This window comes from Ochotona curzoniae, unplaced genomic scaffold (genome assembly GCF_017591425.1).
Source record: "Ochotona curzoniae isolate NIBS_2020 unplaced genomic scaffold, NIBS_Ocur_1.0 scaffold_2683, whole genome shotgun sequence".
NCBI classification, from domain to species: Eukaryota; Metazoa; Chordata; class Mammalia; order Lagomorpha; family Ochotonidae; genus Ochotona; species Ochotona curzoniae.
In genome coordinates this window covers 5,610,392-5,633,799 of record NW_024467100.1, presented here as the reverse complement: position 1 = coordinate 5,633,799, position 23,408 = coordinate 5,610,392, and the positions used below count along the sequence as shown (strand labels likewise).

Below are 23,408 nucleotides of genomic sequence, written 5' to 3'. Positions count from 1 at the left end.
GCTAGGGGTGCAATGAGCTCGGGGGATCTCTCCGGCACCCCGCCCCTTGGTGATCTTTGATGACACCAGCGGCATGCTGAGTGTCATGGCCGCTGACAGGAGCACAGACGTGTCGAACCAAATTACCATGTACAGCTTCTCCTGTGCTGTGGCCATCGGCTTTCTAGATTGCTTTCTGCTCTCTGTAACTTTGGGAGTTGGGGGAGTCTTCCCCCTAAATTTGGAAGCCTTTATTTCCGTGTGTTTTATAACTGAAGACTTTTTTCCCCTTTCTCTTTTCCCACTTGGTATCCTCATCAAGTAGACCCGTTAACTAATTATCACTTTTTTATGTTTTTTTTTTTTTTTTTTTGGTGGCACTGAAAACCCTGGGGGTTAGTTGGGTCAACTGGCCAACACTCCACCTCCATATATGGGATGCCGGTTGGTGTCGCAGCTACTCTACTTCCCATCTGGCTCCCTGCTTGTAGACCGGAAAAGCCACGGAGGATGGCCCCAAACCTTGGGGACCCTGCATCCACGTGGAAGACCCACACAGTAGCAGCTCCTGGCTTCGGATTAACTCAGCCCTGGCTCTTGGGATCATTTGGGGGAGTGAACCAGCGGATAGAAGATATTTTGTCCTTCTCTCTGTAAATATACTTTTCCAATACAAATAAATAAAATTTTAAAAAAGAATAAGGAGGAAAAAACTCTCCTGGTTTTCAGTCCAGCTGATTAAGTTGCTGAGGAGGACTCAGCTTTCAGAAGAAGAAAAGGCTGAATGAGCAAGAGGAGAGTGGGGGAAATTTGCAAGGCTGTGTGCCTGATTTCTACAGCTGGAAACAGGGGGAGGGGCAGGTGGAGGCAGGCATGGTGAGGGCACAGGGAAGGGTGGAGGCTGATGGAGAGGGAGGTGAGCTGGAGAAGAGATGAATGGGGAGAAACTCAAGGTGTGGCCCGGAGATAACAGTTCTGCCTGGGCAGCCTCCTTATCTGTCAGCCTGCTTGCCCCACGGCAGGCTCATTGCTGACCAAACCCCCGTCCTGGGCTGTGGGGCCCGGTCTAGGTTAGAGATGGCAAAGATAGTGGTTACCCACTCAAATTATCCCTTATCAGTGGACAGCATGGCTCTGTCTGCATTCTGCTGACCGGCTGGAGGATGAAACAGCGACAGTGTAACATAATGACAACATTGGAACCAGGCTGCACAGCTATGTAACTGTCCCGCCACGCTGTATGCTGTGCACAATAAACTCTCTGAACTTCCGTTTCTCCTTCTGTTCATTGTGGATGTTGCTAATAACAGTATCCATCTAAGGATGCTACATCTAAGGATGGTGAAGGCTTGATTGATTTGATATTAGAGGCAATGAAGCATATAGGTGGAATAACATACATATTAACTATGACTCATTATTGTGGTTAAGTCCAGCTAAGTATCAGGTATTTAGTACACACGATCTAGTGTAATGTAGCAGCATTTTAAGAATGACGATGCGTAACAGAATACCATGGAAACGCCCTGAGCCCTCCTCTGCCTGGATGACTCCCTGCATTCTAGAACAGCAAGCCCGGCCAGTCCTGCCAGCCTTCCAGACCTCACGCTCCAGCCGCATTGCGCACGCGCCCTGCTGAGTCTTCCGGATAAGGTGAGGAAAAACAGCGAATGACTGAGGGGGCTAACTCCCCACGCCCATGTGAAGACGTTGCTGGGAAACCAGATCTTACTCCAGCTGCCTCCTGAATTTGTAAAACTTCTAAAATCAGATCCTGTCTGCTGTCCTTGCTGCAGCTTGTGACCAGATGGCTCAGTCTGGGATCCCGTGGCCAAGTTTCCCGGACACTCTTGTATCCTCCCACGGAACTTCGGTGTTCCTTCCCTGATAGGGTTAATTGTCAAGGTACCTGTACTCCTGGGAGTCTGGGATCTCCAAAGAGGTGTCTGCATCCTGTTACGGGAAAAAGCTCCTGCTTCCTGAAACAGCAGGAGGCAGGCAGGAGACAGGGAGAATCTTGGGAGTTTTGACATTTACCTTCGAGGCGTGCTGTTTTATTACTGTCTGCATTGAAGTGATACCATCAGGCTCCCAAGCCTATGTGCCGGAGTCTAGCTCCAGCTGAGTTCGGAGCTCGAGAAGGGTGCGTGGATGAGGCGTAAGAGGAAAGTAATGGACCACTCCGATTTCATGACCGTAATGGACAATGCAGGAAAGCTGTCCCCTTTATACAGAAACAGTCAAACTCTGGCTCAGACCTTTTACATCACGGTCAAGAGGGTGTTTCTAAGGATAATTCTGCCATTTGTTTTACCTAAAAACAATAGAAGTTCCTGCTACAATTCTTATTCTGCAACTCAATCTTGTATCACAAAGAAAAGGAGAACCTAAAGATCAAGGAAAGACGGAAACCCTAAACACAGATCCCTTCATTAGCATAAGGTCGATGGGGACAGCCAAGACAGCATGAATAATAGAAGGCCCTTTGCAAGATGTTATTATTGACATTAACCTCCAAGCCAACTCCACAGCAGCAAACAACGTCTGAATGGATTAGAATTCTTCTGCAGGGTGGTCCAGTGTCCATGCGAAGGGAGGTGGAGCTGCATTCAGGTGGTTGTAGAGACATCCATTGGGCCCTGCCATACAGTGGGAAATTCCTTGCAACCCTGCTTGCAGTGGAACAATATTCTTTACACCTTTGTGTCCTCCACATCCACTGCACGGACCCCGGCACTGTTGGCCAATTCTCGCAAATGAAGGCAATTAAGACTTGCACAAATGAGATTGGCTGTGAAGTTCAACACAGATACAGCAGGAAGCTACTGTATGCCTTTTAAGCAGCTTCCCGGAACACTAACAATTATACATAACCGCTCTTCTTAAGTTCTAAGAAATCAGCAAGGTACAAAACTATTAGCTATGGATTTTAATCAAATTTTATTTCCTTCCACTAATGTCCTCCTTTTTCTTTTTTTGTTCAAATGTTAATGCAGATACCATGTTGCGTTTTGTCATTTTATCTCCTCAGTTCTCTGTTACTGATGACCGCTCTTCTCAGGGCCTTGACACTGTCAAAGAGCACATCAGGTGTTTCACTGTTGCTAGTTAGTTTAGGTTTGTCTGATCATGCTGAGACAGAGGTTATGGGGCAGAATATGATGAAGGTCAGTGCACATTTGCTGAGTTCCAGCGGGTGGTACATAGTATGGAAGTGATGAGTCACTGGTAGCGCTGACCTGGGCTTAGGTTCAGCTCTGTTTAAAAACAAATTTATTTGTTGTTATTATTAATAGTCTTTTTTTAAAAAAAAAGATTTATTTATTTATTGGAAAGTCAGATATACACAGAGAGGAGGAGAGACAGAGAGGAAGAGCTTCCATCCGATGATTCACTCCCCAAGTGAGCGCGAAGGCCGATGCTATGCCTATCTGAAGCCAGGAACCTCTTCCGGGTCTCCCACGCAGGTGCAGGGTCCCAAAGCTTTGGGCCGTCCTTGACTGCTTTCCCAGGCCACAAGCAGGGAGCTGGATGGGAAGTGGAGCTGCCGGGATTAGAACCGGTGGCCCGCTATGCCACGCTGCCCAGCCCTATTACTATTATTCTTAAATATTTATTTTATGTATTTAAAAGGTAGAGGAGAGAGAGAGAGAGAGAGAGAGAGAGAGAGAGAGAGAGAGAGAGAACAGTTTCAACCGGTGGTTCACTTCCCAAATGGCCACATACTGGGACTTGACGTCTCCTTTGTGAGTTCAGGGGCCACATAGGACCTGGGCCATCTTCCACTGCTTTCTGAGACCGTTCGCAAGGGACTTGAACTCTAACCAGAATCGGCATCCATATGGAGTCCATATGGCCAGCTCCACAGAGAGAGACTTAAGCTATTACACCCTAACTCCTGCTCCTAAAAAGCGTTACATGTCTGTCTTATCAATGCCTTACTGTCCTCTCTCATTTAGACACAGTTTTAACTTTGTAAGCTCTTTCCTAAGCACGGTGTGGTAACATGCTGTAAGACCCTATGTGACACTGAGTAAAAGACGGTGAAACGAGTTGGGAAAGGGTGTTTTACAAGGTTGTTTTGGGACAGGGCACTTAGACTAGACAGATTACCATCTCTCAAGCTGTAATGGATGTGTGGAGGTCCTGAAAGGCGGGGAATGGCGTGGGGTCTGAAACGCACATTTCTAATAAGCTCCTAGGGTAGCTCAGTCCACTCCACCTGCGTTTCCAGAGCGAGGCTCCGGACGACCAAACGCATTTCCAAAGGTCCCAGTCAATGACAGAATACCATTGTGGTTGGCAAACGGTCCCTAATCAGCTTAAAGGTGTTTTCTTACTGAAAATCCCCCCATCCAACTTCTCTACAGCTCTTGCCGCTTCCCAATGGGGCAATCTTCTCCTTTTTCATATCCGCCTTCTCCCAAATCAGAAATTGGCTGGTATCGGTTTCTAAATCCGCAGCTTTTGGAAACAGCCAGCTCCAAGGGTTGATCACTTCTTACAATCTTCCTCTGGCCCTTAGGAATTTCTCTACTGAATTCCTTTCCGGGTTTCTCCGAGTTAGAACTGGGTCTGGCATGTATTGGGCAAGGTTGCAGACGGAGACTTTGACATCTGTCTGTCTTAGAATATTTGGGACATAGAAAGGACCCTTGTGCTGTATTGTCAAATATAGAAGTGGCTAAACAGGCTGGAGTTGATGGTAAACATTTTTTTCGTAGTTCGGAATATATGCTAGGCTTAAATTACAGCCCAATTTCAATCATAAATTTCTTGTCTATAAAACATGAGAAGCTGGGTTTAGCTAGTTCACAATGCAGTACCAATAATTTTTGAATAGATACATACTCATAATTTATAAGAGTGGTGTCCGTAGACAATTATTTTTAGTTCTAGAAAACTTGAAAGAAAAACTGAAGTGCTTGTCAGAAGTGGGATTCGAACCCACGCCTCCAGAGGAGACTGCGACCTGAACGCAGCGCCTTAGACCGCTCGGCCATCCTGACAACTGCGAACCTTCTTCGTTACTTGACTATACGTTTTGAAGCAAGGCAAAAAGTTACAGTATATTATTTATGTAAAAATCGGACTCTTGGATGATTTCGAAAAGCAAGGAAAATAAAAATGGCAGTTTTCTTTATTTCCTACTTTCTATCTCCTTAAATCGTAAGGCTTTGTTCCTCCTGGTGCCGCTTCAAGTGTCGCTCTTCGGAGAGGTGGACTCTGCTGCAAATGCGTCGGATCCGGAGCGGGGCGGCGCGGGGTCCGGCGGGGCCGGGAGCTGGGAGTGCGGGGCAGGCGAGGGACTCAGCGACGACGCCTTTCCCTCCCGGCTGCGCACGGAACCCACCTTCCGCCTGCAGGCGCCATCGGCCCCCGCAGACCGCAGCCTTCTGCCGGCGGGCTGTCTAGAGGACAGGTCCGCACTGGGTGACGCCTCCGCGGCCTCGTCTCGGGGTCTTCAACACAGGATGCCTTAAAGGATGGGCCACCGTCACGGCTTAGTCCTCCCTTATATACTGAATTTTCAGAAGCTGAGACTAACGGCGTTGGTGGTATAGTGGTGAGCATAGCTGCCTTCCAAGCAGTTGACCCGGGTTCGATTCCCGGCCAACGCATTACTGCTTTTCCTGCCAAGAGTTTTGCTAATCAAGTTCAGATCACATCCTAATAGATAATACTCGAAGCCAAGTCTTTCTTGTGGACTCACAGACGCACTTCACGTTGTCTTTGCATCCCAAGTTGCTTCTGGATCTGCCCAGTCCTTTTAATGTGTTTCGGATCTGAAGACATATTTCTTCCCTCTCTTTTTAAACCGCCAGACTTGGGCTGACCTACGCTTTTCTGGCCCCTGGGCTTCGCTCCTGTAAATCTTCGTCTCGGGAAGGGGTTCCTGGTGTCTCTGTGATGTTCCCGCGGCGGCTACTAACCCAGGAGCACATGAAAGTGGAGGGTGTGTGCAAGACACTGCATTTTCAGATTTGATTTCAGTTAAAAATGTAACTGAAATAAAGACGTTAGTTCAGTAAAATTAATAAATAAGTGGGTATTTTGAAATGGAAACTCGGCTCAGCTATTGGCTAGCTATTGGAAGTACTTGAATCCACTATTTCATCAATGGAACGTTTCAATGAAAGTGTTGTGAAGTGTAAAATTCGTATCAGGTTTTGAACGCTAAGGCAAAATATATCCTGCCAATAGTATTTTATGTTAATTAATGTTGGGATATCAGCACCATTTTGATAAAGTTGCGTTATATGAGTTTATAGTTAAAATAATTATTTCTTTAAAAATTTTCACATTATTATTATCATTTTGCGATAGAGTTCCATAGGCCCGGGATTTCCCTTACCTCCTCCCCAACCCCCTTCCCCCGCACTGAGTTGCTCAATATGATTCCTATAGCATAGTTCTTCATAAACAGTCCATCATTGCAGGCATGGACTATGGCAGAGAGTCCAGCATCCTATTGTCAAGATATAATTAACAGTTTCGTTGGGGAAAAATAGTTATTTCATGTTTTCTTTTACCATCTCATGTGATTTCGAGAACATTATAAATGACAGGTGGCCTTGCTATATGTTTCTATTGTCATGTACTGATTCTGGCAGCGAAGGTACAGTTTTACCAGCAACTAGAAATTGTCCAGCAAATTGAACTGGTAATTTCGAATCTTTCCTAGGCAGAAATTTAAAACCATGACTCACAGTCATCCTCGTTAGTATAGTGGTGAGTATCCCCGCCTGTCACGCGGGAGACCGGGGTTCGATTCCCCGACGGGGAGATGCTTCCTCACATTTTTCTTAACCAACACCGGCAATGAACCGTTTTCTATTTTAACCATTGCTCCAATGCCAACAAAACCCTTTACTACTTTGTCGTGTATGTTCATCTCTTTGCCCTTTTCAAAAGTAAAGTTTGGACCACGATGTGTATGTCGTTTTTTAAAAAATGGTATTTTTGTCAGTTTTACATTCTAGCAAAACTGACAGGACTCACTCACCAAGAAATCTCCCCTCTCTCTTAACCCATCCCCACGCATGTACAGCCTTCCCCCATTTTCCTGGTCCAAAGAGCGTTATAACTGATAATCCGTCATCCCCCATCATTACCTCGCCGCCCACCGTTCGCATTTGGTTCATTCTGGGTTGAGCACAACTCTAAATAACACACTTTCTAGATGTCTTGATCAGAAATGTGAGTATTTCTACAAATGTTAACTGTTAGTCCAAAACGTTAATGATTTTATTCTGTTACATACTACATATCTGTCTCATTTAATGATTTCTTTAACAAACTTCTTGTGTCTTTTGAATATGTATGATGCTTCCAGGGTTTATTCTCTGGAAATTTCTGAACAGCCAATGTATGCACAACTTCTCTAGTCTTTAAAAAGTATTTTCTGAAGGTTTGTGTGCCTGTCATGTCTTTTACACAGGAGTCTCTGATGAGGATGAACAACATGACGAGGTTAGCTTGGATAGCCAGCAAGCAGGCTGGATGAGGCGGCAGAGTGTAACGGCCCCTTGCCCTGCACCTGGTGCTGTCCAGGCCTGCTTCCTCAACGGCAGAGCAGGCGCTCCAGACCGGCAGCATCCGCAAGGGTGTCATGTGTCTCTGGAACGAAGCCTGGCGACGGGCAGGCACTGCCATCCCTTCCTGTGACTAAGTGAATGGCAGGATGTGCGGGTTTTCAAGCAGCCTCACCTAGGAAGGAGTGGCACCCACAGGTCAGTCATCCTTGGCTCCAGCCTTGACGGGAGGGACATCGACTGGGGCTCTTCGTGTGGCCTGTCACTGCTGCCTGCCTGCCTGCTGTCCCTCCGTGTGGCCTGTCACTGCTGCCTGCCTGCCTGCTGTCCCTCCGTGTGGCCTGTCACTGCTGCCTGCCTGCTGTCCCTCCGTGTGGCCTGTCACTGCTGCCTGCCTGCCTGCCTGCTGTCCCTCCGTGTGGCCTGTCACTGCTGCCTGCCTGCCTGCCTGCTGTCCCTCCGTGTGGCCTGTCACTGCTGCCTGCCTGCTGTCCCTCCGTGTGGCCTGTCACTGCTGCCTGCCTGCAGTCCTTCCATGTGGCCTGTCACTGCTGCCTGCCTGCCGTCCCTCCGTGTGGCCTGTCACTGCTGCCTGCCTGCCGTCCCTCCGTGTGGCCTGTCACTGCTGCCTGCCTGCAGTCCTTCCATGTGGCCTGTCACTGCTGCCTGCCTGCCGTCCCTCCGTGTGGCCTGTCACTGCTGCCTGCCTGCCGTCCCTCCGTGTGACCTGTCACTGCTGCCTGCCTGCTGTCCCTCCTGGCCCCGGTCTTCAGCTGTAAGTCCCGCAGGACTGCAGTTTCCGTGTAGCGGACCACAAATAAGGGTGACTGCAGGATAGAACTAGCAGGCCCTACGGTCTCTACCTCACCGCGTGCTTGCTTTTGGCCTTAACTTTCTTTTATCTCTACTAAATGCCGTTTCATTTCTCTTTTTCCTGCTTTCAGGCACACATTAGGTGAAGCATAGGAAATGGTTGATCTTTACGATAAAGCACTAAGTAATTACGTTTTATTTTCTGCTGTCTAATCCAACCAAGAGCTAAAGCTCAAGCAGTATTCTTCAACTTGGACTTCACACACGGGCACACTCCTACCGCACTGGTTACCAATGTAGGTTTCTCAACTTCGTGTTCTAAAGAATTAATAAAACAGCAACCATGCATCCATCCTAATTGTAGCATTATAAGAGAAAAGTTTTTTTTTTTTTTTTTGAACAGAAATTTTAGGTGTAGAAAACCTTATTTCAGTTTAAAGGTCATTTGGCCAGTTATATACCAGTGTTTCAAAACGTTCACAATTCCCATTATCCTTTAATTCCATGTTTCCAGAAATTTTTTTTTTCTCTATTTTTGACAATCTTTGCGTAGTTGGTTAGGGCACAAAGTGCCAAGGGCTAAAGGAAAGTGGGTAAAACTATTGTTTCCACATTATTGCTCTTTTTTCCCCCCTATATCTGGGGTAAAGAGGAAGATAAAGGGAGAAGCTCCTCCGAGCCTCCCACCCATCCCAGGTCCCTGACGTGGGGCATGCTCCGAGGGTCTTGCAGGAACTTAGGTCCCTCTAGCGTGGATGTACACACATGTGTGGAAGCAGTGTGATGGCCGCCCATGCGTGCATGTTCGCCTGTGTTCTCATTTCGCTGCTCATGGTTAAAAGCCTGGAGCGCACCTGAAGCGGTCACCCTGCTCGGCGTGGGGGCGGCAGACGGAGCAGGGCCGGGGTTCCGCGGCGGGCGCTGCGCAGGCTTTGCAGCCAAGGGCTCCTTAGGCACAGCCCCGACGGAGAGCGCTCGGTGGAGGCGGGAGGAATGAGGGCGGAATGAGGGCGTCAGGTGCCCAGGGAAGTCGTGCCTTCCGGAAGAGCGCCCGCCCGGCTCGCGGCCACTGGAGAAGGGCTGGGGGCGCCGGGCCGGACTGTGCGCAGCTCCTCCGTCGGAGACCACGCTTGACCAGACAGGTGCAGCGGCCGCCTGACGGGAGGGGACACGATCTTCTAAACCCTGCTCCGGGCGCACGTGAGTGCTCGTGGACGCACGCACACGAGGATGTCCAGATCGGCCGAAAGGCTTCTGGACATGAACCGTCCCAGCCGAACTGCTGGAGCCAGACGCCGAGCATTGTGGATTCCCGAGGTTCCTCGGTGCGTTCGCTGTCTTCTGCCTCCTTCAACCAACACCACCTCTCTGTGTCTCAGCTTTCCGGGGCAGAATCGGGTTCCGGGTGCAGATCTAAGCCGACGCTGGCTGGGACGGACCGCCTGCGCCTCTCGGGATGCGGCGAGCTGCGGGCTTCCCACGCGGACCCGCAGCCCGGAATTTGGCAAACGGGAACAGCACCGTGACTCTGCTGCAGTGAACTAGCGTGGCGGGGACCAGTCCTCCCGCCTGTCTCTGTGGCGCAATCGGTTAGCGCGTTCGGCTGTTAACCGAAAGGTTGGTGGTTCGAGCCCACCCAGGGACGGGATCCTAATGTTTTGTCAACATGGTTATGCAGCGCGGCTTCGGTACCCTTCCAGCTCTCTTCTCAGTACCAACCACAGCTTAGAACTTTTCCACTGAAGCGATTGTTCCTTCAGCTAACGTTTTCAGTCTCGTAATCGCTGTTTCAAGCACGTTTTTGTGTATTGTTTTTAAGTGGAATGTACCGGTAAAGGAAAATAGGACAGAGAAAGTAATGGAAAGTTACGGAAAGTTATATTTCGTGCAGTGTCTAGCTTTGCCTTGGCAGCTGGGAGGTAAGCACGGCGCCCCGCAGCCGGCTCCTCAGAGCCCTGCGCCCCGTGGGCTGCACGTCCCGGCCTCGGCCCCGGGATCGGCTCCCTGCGCTCCCGGCTGCTGCTCCCGGATCCCGCGCCACCTGTCACCGGACAGCTCTCCTCCCCGCCCACCCGCGGCCAACACGGACCTCCTCTCCTCGGGCTCCCGCCCTGGCGCGGCTTCCCGCCCCTGTCTCAGCCGGCCGCCCTGGGTCCCTGGGCGCCACACAACCGACGGTTCTCTTGACCCACTGCACCGACCCTCGACATTTTCCCTCTGCCTGACCATCGTGGCCTCCTCTCTCTTGCACTTAGCGGTGTAACTCGCTGGAAAGCAGAGTCCCCATGGTGTTCACTCAGATCCCAGCCCGGCGCTCGGTGTGAACCAGGAAAGATAAATAGACGGCCAAGGGGTCGCTGTCTGATATCAGCACGTGGCTGCTGGCCGTGGCCCTGGCTTGCTGCTGAGCCTTCCCCCTGCTGTCCCCATGCCATGTAGGCACTTCCACCTCCCCACAGCACAGCACGAGCAGCAAGGTCTTGGCCCAGCTGCCTGGGCAGCGTTTGGGCAGGAACTGGGGTGACTAAGGGAAGAGGGGCTTCCCATCTACATTCACCAATCTCTGATGGGATTGTGGACCAAACAATGAGAGGGTAAAGCTGATTGTTCTTGCTGTATCATCACGACTTATTCGATCTTTGTGTGAAATAGCATGCAAGAACTTGCAAAGTTTTATTGGAATCAAGAAATGCTCTGACAACTTGAAAAACAATGAAGGCGAGCTGAAGCTTCCTGCCAAGAGCAACCACTGCCTTCTCCTTCCCACCACTCTGGAGCTGGCATGCTCAGGGTTTGGATTTCAACACCTGTCTCGGGGGAGCACGGCATCTTTGCTGTTGGTTGTCTGATTTTATTCCCTCAATGACATGAACAAAGCTACCCCTGCACCAGACACAGGAACAGGAAGCTGGCTTCATCATCGCCTCCCATCCTCTCTAATTCTTACTGTCTCCTGCCCCAAAAACCAACAAAAGCATCTTCAGCCCCTGCCTCTCCCTGGCCTGGCACTCCTGGGGGCCCTCCCTGCTGTGCTTTCTTGGTTCAAGGTCCACTAGGCTCACAGCCACCCAGGAGCTGCACATTGTTTTCTGGATCCCCAGGGCCCTGTCTCCAACCCAGGCCCATCTTCGACTCACAGGGTGGAGATGCTGATTCCTGGCTATGTCCTCCCAGCCCATCTCCCAACAGAGGAGACAGAGACTCCCCTGGCCACCTCAGCCCTGGGTTCCCTGCCTGGGTCATCTGCTCCCCCACCAGACCATGAGCTAGGTGCATGCGCAAGCTCTCCCCGTTCTGCCCGGAACATGCCTGCTCCTCCTCAGCCTCCCCTTCTCATGGAGCCTCCGAGGTCCTTGGCTGCTCCCGTGCTCTGTCTGCCAGGAGACTGGGGTCTCTGGGAGCAGCCTGCCCCACAGCAGCAGCAGCTGTTGCAGCCAGCTGGGTTGTGGGCTTGGCCTCCCCCATTCCTCCCTCCTCTACTGCCCCGTGTGTTCGAGAACAATGTATGTGTATGCAAGAGTTGCCAGTGGGCCTGTGTTGGCTCTGCTGCAAGGGCATGGCAGGACTGCCCAAGGGGCTGTTCTCTCGAAGATTCGGATCCCCCCAGGCGTCTCTGGCATCCTTCCCTTCTACTAGAAATGACGAGGGACCAGGGAGTGGGGAGGACCCTGCATGTAGGTTCTGGTTGCTGGCGGGGATGCCCCTTGGGGATGAGGATGTTGCAGATTCACGGGGAAATTTGGAGATCTGCTGCCACTGTCCTTGTAGTTCCCCCGCACCAAGATGTCATTTGTCCAGAATGTCCTTGCTCCACCCGAATGTGTAGTCCTTCCGGGTGTTGAGGGAGCTTCGAAGGTCTCTCTTCACAGAGAAGTACAATGCTGTGTCCACGGCCAGCAGGAGCCCCATCACCAGGCCGAAGGCGATCAGGTGCCAGGACAGAACGGAGGGCGAGATGCTTGCATTGGCTGCACCAGCAGGAAAAGGGAGAGATGAGAATAATGACAGGCATTTGGCAGACAACTGGAATGATTAGCAAGGTCACCAGGCAACAGTTGTCCTACACCTGCCAACACATGGGCCCTAGGGAGGAACCTGTACTTCCTCCCACTGACACCTGCTCTAGGTGCTCCCTGGTGAGCGCAGCCCTCATGCTCCAGGCAGCGGCTCTGTGTATCAGGTGGCAAGGTGACAGGAAGTGGGCAGCAGGTCGGGCTGTAGCTGGGTTTCAGGTGACAACTGTGAAGTTACCAAATAACTGCGCCGTGTATAAATTGGCACACGTGTGTGTCCTAGTTTTTAGGGATTTGTTTTCTTTAATTGAAAGGTTGAGTGACAGAGAGAGAGGCTGAGTGAGAGATTCTCCACTCAGTGGATTACTCGCAAATGGCTGTCACAGCTAGGGCTGGGCCAGGCTGAAGCCAGGAGCCAGAGGTTTCTTCCCAGTTTCCCACATGGATACAGGACCCAAGATTTGGCCATGCTCTTCTGGAGCCGTCTGATCTGTAACTGGTGCACACACAAGAGCATAGGTGGCAGCTTAGCCATCTAAAACATAATAATGGTTTCTAAACTCTGTCTGCCTTCCGATGGGAGCGCAGGCCACACGTGGCGGTCCTGAGCTCTCAGGCTGTCAGCCATGCTCACCTTGAACAGTGATGATCACGGTCTCTGAAGATACATTTTTCTTTCCGACAAGCCCCCTACAGAAGTAGGAGCCGCTGAATGTGTGTTTGGCTTCTGGAATGTGGAGGTCTGTATTGTTATGAAAATACTTGACACCTCTGCCATCTGCGTGTAGATAGGTGACCTTCTGCACGCACTTGTTCCTCCAGCTGTGGCACCTCAGATGAATGGGCTCCCCTTCCTGGATCACCCACCGTGCAGCCTGGAGCACCAGCCAGCCTGAAAGACACCAAGAGCCCTGCTGGCCTCAGCTCCCATGTGTATAGCACTTGGGAAAGGGACACTGCCACACAGAGCCAGGAGCCACCTCCCCAAGGCTCCCCCTGGGGCAGGACTGGCTGGACCTCAGAGCTCAAGTCATTCCAAGGCCCTTTGTCTGATGGGGAAGATGGCACACGGCCACGTGATGAAGACCTGGGGTTGGAGCAGAGTGCTCAGCCATGGCGCAGCTGAGAAGCAAGGCTGGGACAGCTGCAGGTGCTGACATACTGGAGGTGGGGTCGCTGTGGTGGGGAATGAAGAGTTCTGGCATGTTCCAGAACCAAGAGCAGGGACTGTAATTGCAGATGCTGATTTGCCCCTTAGGGACAAGGTAGGCTCTAGGAGGAAGAGGCGGTTGTAGAGATACTGAAAGACTCCTGAGCAGGCGGGGGACAAAGTAATGGGAGGCCACAGCAGGGTGTGCAGACACAGTGGAGGGGAGAGGCGGGCCTGGCGGTGCACTCGGCAATGGTGGTTTGTGAAGGGTGCTGGGCCTTTGGAGGACAACCTTCAGAAGAGGGACACTCTCAAACATGTGCAAAATCCTAATCTACTCCTTACACACCAGGACACCTGTTCCCACAAACACCCCTCCCCCATCCTACCAAGGCATTCAGCCTGAGCAAGGCAGAACCTGAAGTCATGGTCAAAATGGTGCCTGGAAAGGTGAGATGACAAGGAGCACAGCCCTACAGTGACATGAAAAAGCACTCATGACATATTGTGGAATCTGCACATGCACAGAAGGGAGGAAAGCCATGCAATTACACACAATAGGGACTATGTCTTAGGGAATGGGACAGAAGTCATTTTTAATCTTCTCTCTTTTGCTTTATATTTGTTTGAAAATTGAACACAGTGCCGTGGCATTGTAGCATAGTGGCTAAATCCTTGCCTTGCATGCGCTGGGTTCCCATATAGGCACTGGTTCTGGCCCCGGCTGCTCTACTTCCCATCCAACTTCCTGCGGGAGTGTCAGAAAGCCGGGGAAGACCAAAAGGCCTTGGGACCCTGGATCCCTGTGAGAGTCCCAGAGGAGGCTCCTGGCTGCTGGCGTCAGATCAGCTCAGCTTTGTTTGTTGCGGACACTTGGGGAGTGAACCAGAGGACAGAAGATCTTTCTCTCTGTATCACCATCTGTATATCTGCCTTTCCAATAAAAATAAATGAATCTTAAAAAATAGAAAGGAAATTGAACACAAATAACCTCTGGCAAAGGAAGCAAATGAAATTTAGTAATTTTACTGCTTGATGCTAAACCACTTGTTAGCATGTATTTTGATGAAAACTTTCTTTGCGTAACTCTGCTTTCAAATAAATAAATATTAAAAAAATAATTAACTAAAAAAGAGACTTATAGGTCATGATTAACATGTGAGCTCAAGGTGTCTTTGCCTGCACCAGGAAAGGTAAACCATGCCAGCTTTAGCACAGCGTAGCTTTGAGCCTGGTGTTATGGGGAGTGAAGAAGGAAGAGGCCACACGAGGAGAGTAGGGATGGTCTGGGAGGTGGCTCAGGGTCTGTGTGTGGGAGCCAGCCTCAGTATCGTGACCTGTGGACCTCAGAGGGAACAGGGTGCTGTGACATCTGTGTGGAAGTGACTCCTGCCATGGTGAGCGCCCCAGCCCTGATCGGGGCACCTAGAAGCTCTGACATTGTGCTGAAGGCCTGGGTGTAAACCACAAGTACAGCTCTGGCCCACAATCTTCCTCCTAGTTTTGTTCCCCAACATCACTTCCTGGCTTCTCCGAGATCTCAGGGCCCTTGGTTTGTTCCCAGTCCCGCAGGCTGACTCACCAACGCGGACTTGCAGCTGCACTGGGTCACTGAGCGAGGAGATGTTGGAGGAGATGTTGAAAGAGAGGTTTGAGATGTTGGTGCCGCACCTGTACTCTCCACTGTCTTCAGCACGGGCAGACCTGATGGTGTAGGTGGGGGTGTGGCTTGAGATGAGGCTCCCATTGTGCAGCCATTGTATGGAACTGTTCGCAGCAGGGGGGAACCCCTGGCACTTGAGAGTCACTCGGTCCTCCTGGAGCACCCTGTCCCACGGAGGGTCTAGCAGCACCACAGGTTTCAGGACTTCTGCTGAGGAGCCAAGACAATAGGGGGTGAGGATGGGGAGCTGGGCAGGCCTGGGGCTGGCTTCTCTGGGAGGCTTCCTGCCACAAGGAGCAGGTGCAGACCCACAGAAGGCAGCCAGTGACTGGGCCTTGGAGCTGTTGGCTTGGAAGTGCTCAGCTCCATTTGAGGGAAAACTGACCAGGCAAGCTCACGGGCCGGGTCTGCTTGCAGGGGAACTGTTCACGACCACCCCACAGTAGCCGTTTCCCAACATCTTGTGGCCATTGCACTCTCATGTGCCCCATATGTTCACCCCAAGACACTGAGACAAACTTACCAGCCCGGGAGGCAGCTGACACTGCAAGAGAAAAAAAAGGGCATCAGAGGCTGAGCAGTACAACATCAGGGTGAGTGGAGCACAGACTGAGTGTGACACCCTTATCCCTGCCCAGGGAACCAAGGACACCCAGAGTGTTGGTTGGGGACGTGTGCTGCTGGGTACCACCCTCCACCCACACCCTGGTCACCACCCTCCCTACTCCTTGCTCCCTCAGAGAGTATGCAATCTAAGGGTACCACTTGGAAATCCCTGGATCAAGTCCCATGCACAATGTGACCCCTAGCCACTGGAAAGGGTAGAACTGCAGCAGCCCGGAGGGGAGCCTGAGAGGTTGACCGGGCACCTGTGAGAGCAGGTTCTCAGTTGACAAGGAAGAACCTGAGGCCTAGGGAGGAATAAGGGTGCCTAGCCTGGTCCTACACCTCCTGATTATGCCCAAGGTGCAATCGGCTTCTTCCCTCTCTCTAGGTCCTGGACACAAGGCTTGTCCTGGAGCTAAGTCCAAGTGGCAGACTTGGTGCAGGTCCAACTCCCTGGTACAGGTCTGACCCCTCGTTGCAGGTCTGACCCCTCGGTGCAGGTCCAACCCTCCATGCAATTCTAACCCCCTGATACAGGTCTGACCCTTCGGTGCAGGCCCCTCCCCTGGCATGGGAAGGCATCTATACTAAACCCAGCACCTCTTAGCATTTCCTCCTGCAGCCTTGGCAGCCCCAACTTACCCAAGAGCAGTAGAGCCACTGGGGACAGCAGCTGCCCCATGCTGCAGCACTGCCGTGAGTGAGTCACACTGATCAGCAAAGGCCCTTACAGACCCTAAGAGGGGAAGGAAGCAGCCCCGCCTTCCCACCAGGCAGCCACTCAGCAGGCTCCTGCTCCCAGAAGGTCATCTGATTTATTCCCAGTCCAGATTCTGACCAGTGTTTTGCCACCATGGCAGGAATAGGAAGAAAGAGCCTGAAGGGGAAGCTGGAATGGCTGGGTCCCCTTGTTCCCGGGGGCATCCAGCTGATCATCTGGATCTCATAGCTCCTGCCAGAGTCCACTCTCAGTGCTTCAGGATGTCTGTGTGCACCTGCTGGGCTTAGGTGACCCAGTGTAAGAAGGGGGCAGCCAGAGCCTGAAGCTGATGTGCAGGACAGAGTGCTGTGGTCCTGTTGCAAAACCTCTCACTCTCCTTCCTGGCTTCCAAATAGGCAAGAACAGAAGGAAGAATTAAAATCCTCAAACCACTGGCTGTGTCTTGCCTAAATATTCTCTACTAACAGGTTCTTTTCACATGCTCCTGTCCCAGAAAATGTAATCCATGGGGGTTACCACTTTCTCAGACCCTGGAGAGAAAGAACTGGGGGTGAAGGTTAATGGTCCCTTGGTGAAAGGATCACCAACGCAATGGGGTAGGGCTGGCAAGGAAAGGGCAGTAGCTCCTCACCTGCACCCAGATACTGCCAGGGCTGTGCTGAGCCCCAGCTGCTCAGGGCAGCTCAGAGCCCTCAGAGCCCTCAGAGCCCTCAGAGGCTATGGCCCTTGGCTGGTCTGGGGGTCTGGTGGCCCAGGTGGGTCCCAGAGCTTGTAAGTAGTAGAGGTTCAGGAAGTGGTAAAGTTGTTAACCTACTCCCTCCTTCAGAACATATCCACACCCTTCCCCCTTCTCCTCTCCTTCCCTTCCCCCTCCATCCCCTCCACTACCCTCGCCAGTCAGGAGCCATACACAAAATACAGACCCTCTGCTTGATGGAGCTACTCCCTCGGGAAATCCTGACGGTTGTGCAGGTGTTACTGTCTTGGGGAAGTCCAGGGGGTGAGAAGCAGACAGGTGAGTGACATGATGCTTGGCTGGATGGAGAGGGGGCAGGGCCTGGCACAGGTGCAGGGACCAGTGTGAGACCATTTCCTGCTAATGTCCTTCCCACTCTGGGATCATGTAAGTGTTGATCTCAGGGTTGGCTGGGTTTGTTTTGTGTGCTCTCTCTCATCGCCATCCATGTACCAGGCACATTCTTCTTGCCAAGATCCTTTCTCCACATGCCCTTGGACATTGGAAATAAAGCTCTGACCACTCTTGTGTACTTTTTCTCAATTGTTCCTTCACATCTTGCAAAATCCAGACTGGGATCAGCATATCGAAATCTTAAAAATCATAAAACTAACAAGACAAAACAAAAACCAGGGTGTGGGAAGTTTTATTTTTAAGAGCCATGCACAGTGTACTTTCCATGAGCATTCAGGTGGGTTTCTCAGGGTGAGAGAGGCAGTGACCACAATAGCCAGTGTAAGCACTGCAATGCACCAAATCCCAGGGGTTGCCACTAGCGCGGTGGACACCTGCGGGGCCACGTGGCACGGTCCCTGTTTCAGACTCCTAGGGTGATGGATAGCAAGGGTGTCCAGGCTCATTTGCCTCCTGGGACCATGTTCAGTGTCACTGTGAGTCCCTACATGTGATTTCCTCTTTTTGTAACATTCTGGAGCCTGGAGTTGGTCAATGCCAGTGACCGTTTTGTGGCCACCATCTTCCAGCCTTATATCCTAGCTGGCCCCCAACTACGAGTGACAGCAAAATGAGTAAGAACAAGCAGGACCAGGCCAAAAATGGAAACTGGGTATTCCTTGCTCAGGCTCTTCTGCTGCTCACCTGGGCCGCCTGGGCAAGGAAAGGCACTCACAGGCTGTGGATGTCCATGCGGGCAGAGGTGCCTTTGCTTCAGCTCCCCGGTCACTTCTCAGTTCTCCAAGTGGTTTCCCCTTGTGCCTGGGGGTAAGGCAGTCCCTCCTCTGACTTCATTTTCCTGTCTGTGGCCCTCAGTGAGGGAGCAATCACAGGGTGCAGGCTGATGAGTCAGATAGAAAGGGCAGGAGATTGGGCAGGACAGGAGAGGAATAGCAGCTGTCACCGACACACCCTTCCATCCACAGGAGCACGCCTGGGGAGGCGATAGTGACCTTGGCCTTTGATGTTACTGAATTCTGCGTGGGAGTGGAGGTCTCAGGTGAAGGTGTCAAGTAGGCATTGAGACATGTGGTCCTGGAACTCAGAAGACAAGTGGGGACTAAAAACACAGCATAAGATATCCCAACATGGCCAATGTTCTAAACTTATAGAGTGGTTTGCCACTGGTGAAGCGCCCACTTGCCGCACTGGCATCGTGTATCAGAATGCAGTTTTGAGTCAGGGTTGCCCCCCTTCTGAGCTGGCTTTCCTGCAAATGAGTCTACGAAGGCAGTTACAGATGTTCCATTTGGGTCCATGCCACCCATGTGGGAGACCTAGATGGAACTTCAGGTTGCTGACTTTGGTCTGTTCCAGGCTTCACTCTTTTTTAAAAGATTTACTTATTTTTATTACAAAGTCAGATATACAGAGAGGAGGAAAGACAGAGAGGAAGATCTTCCGTCCAATGATTCACTTCCCAAGTGACCACAACAGCCGGTGCTGCACCAATCTGAAGTCAGGATCCAGGAGTTTCTTCTGGGTCTCTCACACGGGTGCAGGGTCCCAAGGCTTTGGGCCGTCCTCAATTGCTTTCCCAGGCTACAAGCAGAGAGCTGGATGGGAAGGGGAACTGCCGGGATTAGAAGCAGCGACCATATGGGATCCCAGCATGTGCAAGGGGAGGACTTTAGCTGCTAGGTTACTGTGCCGGGCCCAAATAAATATATATATTTTTGATAATGTGCTGTGAGCTTTAGTTTGCTTTGAATGAAAGTTGCAAATATACCCAGTGGGAGCCCTCTCACTGAGAAAGTTTTGTGTGAACTTACCCAGAGATCCTCGGTTGAGGCACAGGGTGGATGAGGTCACTCCCATGAACAGAATTATTGAGCAAGAGCCATAGGAAGGCTTAAGAGGAAGAGGAGAAAAGAGTCAAAAACAGATTCAGAGCATGCAAAGAACGATTGGCCAAGGGCTGTGGACTGGAGGGGCAAAGAGGGACGTGGACAGCTCAGGGAGGTCACAGGAGGGCTTCAGCAGCAGTGTTAAAGGGCTCAAGAAAGTTCCCTCAATGTGGCAGCTAGGAACTACTTTCCTGAGCTGCCTCCAACTTACATTCACCACAGGGTTTGGGTGACAGAAACTACGAAAAAAAGAAAAGAAAGAAAAAAATTTCCTGTGACTCTCTCCATTATGAGGGAAGAGGGGACATTCCTGCTGACCATCCAGGAGCCACCCCATACCCTTTCCCATTGTCATCACATTCTCCCTTAGGGAAGAGTAGCCAGGAAGTAGCCTGGAGAGGAAGTGTGGATTGCCACCTACTGCAGAAGCCACAGGGACCAGATGCTCCTTTCAATACCTTGGGGCAGTGTCCTGGGCTAAGTGTGTGTCTTTTCCAAGTTCAGGAAGTGTTGAAGGTCCTATATTGAACTCTCCCTTTTTCAGCATGTGACTGTATGTAGAGCTAGGGCCTTTGTAGAGGTAACTAAGTTAAACAAAGTAATTAAGAAGAAACCTAACCTCTTTTTTTTTTTTAAAGATTTATTTATTTTTATTTGAAAGGTGGATATACAGAGAGGGGAGACAGACAGGAAGGTCTTCTGTCCGATGGTTCACTCCCCAAGCGACTGCAACAGCTGAAGCTGAGCCAATCTGAAACCAGGAGCCAGGAGCCTCTTCCAGGTCTCCCATGTGGGTGCAGAGTCCCAAGGCTTTGGGCTGTCCTCAACTGCTTTCCCAGACCACGGGCAAGGAGCTGGATGGGAGGCGGGGCCACCGGGATTAGAACCAATGCCCATATGGGATCCCAGCATGATCAAGGCGAGGATCTTAACCACTACACTATCATGCTGGGCCCGAACCCTAACCTTACATGCTCTGTGTCCCTATGAGAAGAGGCTCTTCAGATACAGATACATATACAAGGGAGAGGAAACATCTATAGGCCAAGGAGAAAGGCCTTGGGGAACCCAGTCCTGCCACCTCCTTGGTTTCAGATTTGGGCTTCCAGAAGTGTGAGAAAAGATGACGCATGCTGTGGCTGCCAGCCAATCTGTGTTATCGAGGCAGCCCCGGCCCACTGGCAGGTAGTCGGAAGGCAGGTCTGTGACCCTGGATGGCCCTACTGGATTCTCTTCTGTGGGGCTGAATCCTGAAGTGACACTTGCTGACTGTTAAGAGATTCACGTGTAAGGCTGGGAGGTGATTGGGTCCCCAAGTCATCACTGCAGTTGGAGGGGCTGACTTGCTGCCACTTCCCATGTAGTAAATTCTCTTGCTTGATCCATCTGGATGATGTGATACAGTTATTTATAACTGAGACTCCCATGTCATGGAATAAGAATAAAGAAGCAGAGGACGGTCACTAAAAGTTACCAAGGAAATAAGTTATCCTTGATGTAAGTGAAAGATTTGAATGCATTTTTATGTGTCTGGGAAGGAAGTAGGAAGGGAGAATCTCTTGACAGATCACAACTCAGAGCAATGGTGAGATGAGGAAACAAGATCTTTTGACTTTTGAGTTCAGAGTAATTTCAGTGTTTCTCAATAGACTGGTTATGAAACAACACCAATATCCATTTCTGTTCCTTTTTCCCAGTGCACCTGAGGTTTTGTTCAGGATTCTATTTCATTTCCACCCACAGAGGTGAATCCTGACAGAGCTAAGCCACCTGGGGAGGATGCTGCCCTAAACAGGTCTGACCAGGAAGTAGGGTGTTGGTGTGGGAGACCCAGCCCTCCTCACTGAGTGGGAACTAAGACTCATTTTGCGGGTCATCCTGGGGCCAAAGCTGAAACACCCACGAGGACGGGAGAGACAGCACCAGCACCTGGGGCTTGGCCGCAGCTCCCAACTCTGTGAGCACAGAAGCAGCTGCGGCTGAAGCTGCTGCTTGGTGCGCTGGCTGTGGCCCCAGAGCCCACTGACAGGTGCTATAGGGCAGGCCTGGAAAATGGGCTTGGCCCGTCAGCATCTCCACCTGGTGCCCAGATCCTGAGAAAGTGCCACCTGCTCACTGCCAAGGGAGATCCAAGTGGTGTCAATACCACTCCAAGTTGAAGTGCATTTCCTTATTGTTTCATTTGCCCAGTCCTCCAGCAGCGTGGTGTGATAGCTTGGGGCCCTACCTGTGTGCCCAGGGACCACACACACTCACAGACTCTGTCTTCAGTTGTTTCAGCCAGTTTCAGTTGCGGTTTGTGAACCTCAGCCATGGGCATCCCACTGAACACTACTCTACTAGGTATTTCCCTAGTAGCTGCCAGACAGATCTGAAACTGTTTTGGGAAGGAGCTACTGATTAAAAGTGGAGAAAACTTGATGATTACTGAAGGAGAGGGGCTGGAAGCCCCGCTGTCTGACCTGGGGTGAGTGATGTAATTTCACTGGATCTCAGCCTCCACATCTGTACACTGAGAAAGCAGATAGCCTTAGCTATAGGCAACTGCCTAGGCTGCATTATACCTAGGCAAGTGCTATACTTCTGGGAGAAAAGCCGGTAATAACTGGCAGGCATCAAGGACCTGGTTAATGCCAAATTTGTGTTAACTATACCAGTGTGTCAGTATGTTTTTTTTTTTTTTAAGATATGTGTGGGGCAGACACTGGCACACCAGAAGACAGAGTCTGTGAGTGTGTGTGGACCCTGGGCACACAGGTAGGGCCCCAAGCTATCACACCACGCTGCTGGAGGACTGGGCTTGGGCATCTGTATACTCACTGGAATGGGGCGCTGTGGATTGCTCAGGGAAGTGGGTCTGGAGATGTGTGGGAGGGAGGACTGCTGAGGGAGAATGTGACAGGTGAGCAGTGACTTCTGGGGGACTTTCACCAACTAGGTTAATGGACTTGCAGGTAAACGAAGGGGCTGAGACTGAGTGATTTAGAGGAGGGAAACTGGAGGACCTTTTGGGGCCAAACCAATACACTCACCCATGTGGGAGACCTGAGCTGGGATTATTGGAATCAACCATCATGTGCCAGTACACAGGAAGGCCATGAATGAGGGGTCTGCCTGGTAGGGCTTGACCACAGTATCCACCAGTGGGCCACATTAGGCTGGGCCATGGCATTAACCAGCACATGAGCAGATTCTGTGGGGGATCACTGGCTCACCCCTGTGGGACTACCATGCAAACTGATTTGTTCAAGGGCTGGGGGTGGCAACAAGCTGAGCTAGGCATGGCCATGGAACTCACTAAGACTCAGGGTACTGGAGATGGGAACAGGGTGGACTGGTTTAGGCTGTAACCTGCAGGCGCATCCAAGAACTGGATATAGGGTGGGCTGGGTTGCAATATCTGCAAGCACACAAAGGCTGACACAGTAGGGTAGACTATGTCGGATAAGGACCTAACACTTGCTGACATGCATGAAATCTGGGTCTGGGAGTGACCCTGGTAGGGAATCTTGGGGAATTCCCCTAGTGGGTTGTTGTTCCTGCTGGTGAGCACGTGAGTCAGAGCTGTGTGTTGGTCAGGCTGAACAGGGTTGCTCCACTTGTCAGCAGGTGTGTGCGTTGGCTCTTGGGGGTGCAGACCTGGCAGAGCCATGCCAAGCCATAGTACACTAGCATGTGAAGGAGACAAAATCGGGTGCCAGCCATGCTTGGCTAGGCTAGGCTATCACACCTACTGGTTTGCATGAAAGGGATGCAGGGCTAGGTTGCAGCTCACACAGTGAGAGTTGCAAAGGGGGTCAGGCCAGGGCAGACCAGGCTACAGCATCCAATGGCAAAGGCCAAGCTGGGTGATGGGCTATGCCAGGCTAGGTTGGAAAAACCACCAGCACAG

General features: G+C 51.2%; 1 protein-coding gene and 4 non-coding genes across 7 annotated transcripts; 3 read left to right on the top strand and 2 right to left on the bottom strand.

Annotated features, from left to right (window-relative positions):
* Window positions 1-4,905: 4,905 nt before the first annotated feature.
* TRNAL-CAG lies at window positions 4,906-4,988 on the bottom strand. The gene has a single exon. It is a non-coding gene; the product is annotated as a tRNA-Leu (tRNA).
* Window positions 4,989-5,528: 540 nt separating this feature from the next.
* Window positions 5,529-5,600, top strand: TRNAG-UCC. Its single transcript has one exon. It is a non-coding gene; the product is annotated as a tRNA-Gly (tRNA).
* Window positions 5,601-6,694: 1,094 nt separating this feature from the next.
* On the top strand, window positions 6,695-6,766 carry TRNAD-GUC. Its single transcript has one exon. It is a non-coding gene; the product is annotated as a tRNA-Asp (tRNA).
* A 3,132-nt stretch (window positions 6,767-9,898) lies between these two features.
* TRNAN-GUU lies at window positions 9,899-9,972 on the top strand. The gene has a single exon. It is a non-coding gene; the product is annotated as a tRNA-Asn (tRNA).
* Window positions 9,973-10,965: 993 nt separating this feature from the next.
* LOC121171517 (low affinity immunoglobulin gamma Fc region receptor III-B-like) lies at window positions 10,966-16,482 on the bottom strand. 3 transcript variants are annotated; one of them, XM_041003253.1, is made up of 5 exons: window positions 16,402-16,482; window positions 15,677-15,697; window positions 15,073-15,363; window positions 12,975-13,232; window positions 10,966-12,301 (listed from the first exon to the last, which is right to left on the bottom strand). In XM_041003253.1, exons 1-5 carry the CDS (start codon window positions 16,439-16,441, stop codon window positions 12,114-12,116), a joined length of 798 nt encoding a protein of 265 aa, XP_040859187.1. In that variant the 5' UTR covers window positions 16,442-16,482; the 3' UTR covers window positions 10,966-12,113. The 3 variants fall into 3 exon arrangements, with proteins under 3 accessions (XP_040859187.1, XP_040859189.1, XP_040859188.1); XM_041003255.1 differs by having other exon boundaries at window positions 11,710-12,295; XM_041003254.1 differs by having other exon boundaries at window positions 11,710-12,301; window positions 15,073-15,360; window positions 16,402-16,475.
* Between the last annotated feature and the right edge of the window lie 6,926 nt (window positions 16,483-23,408).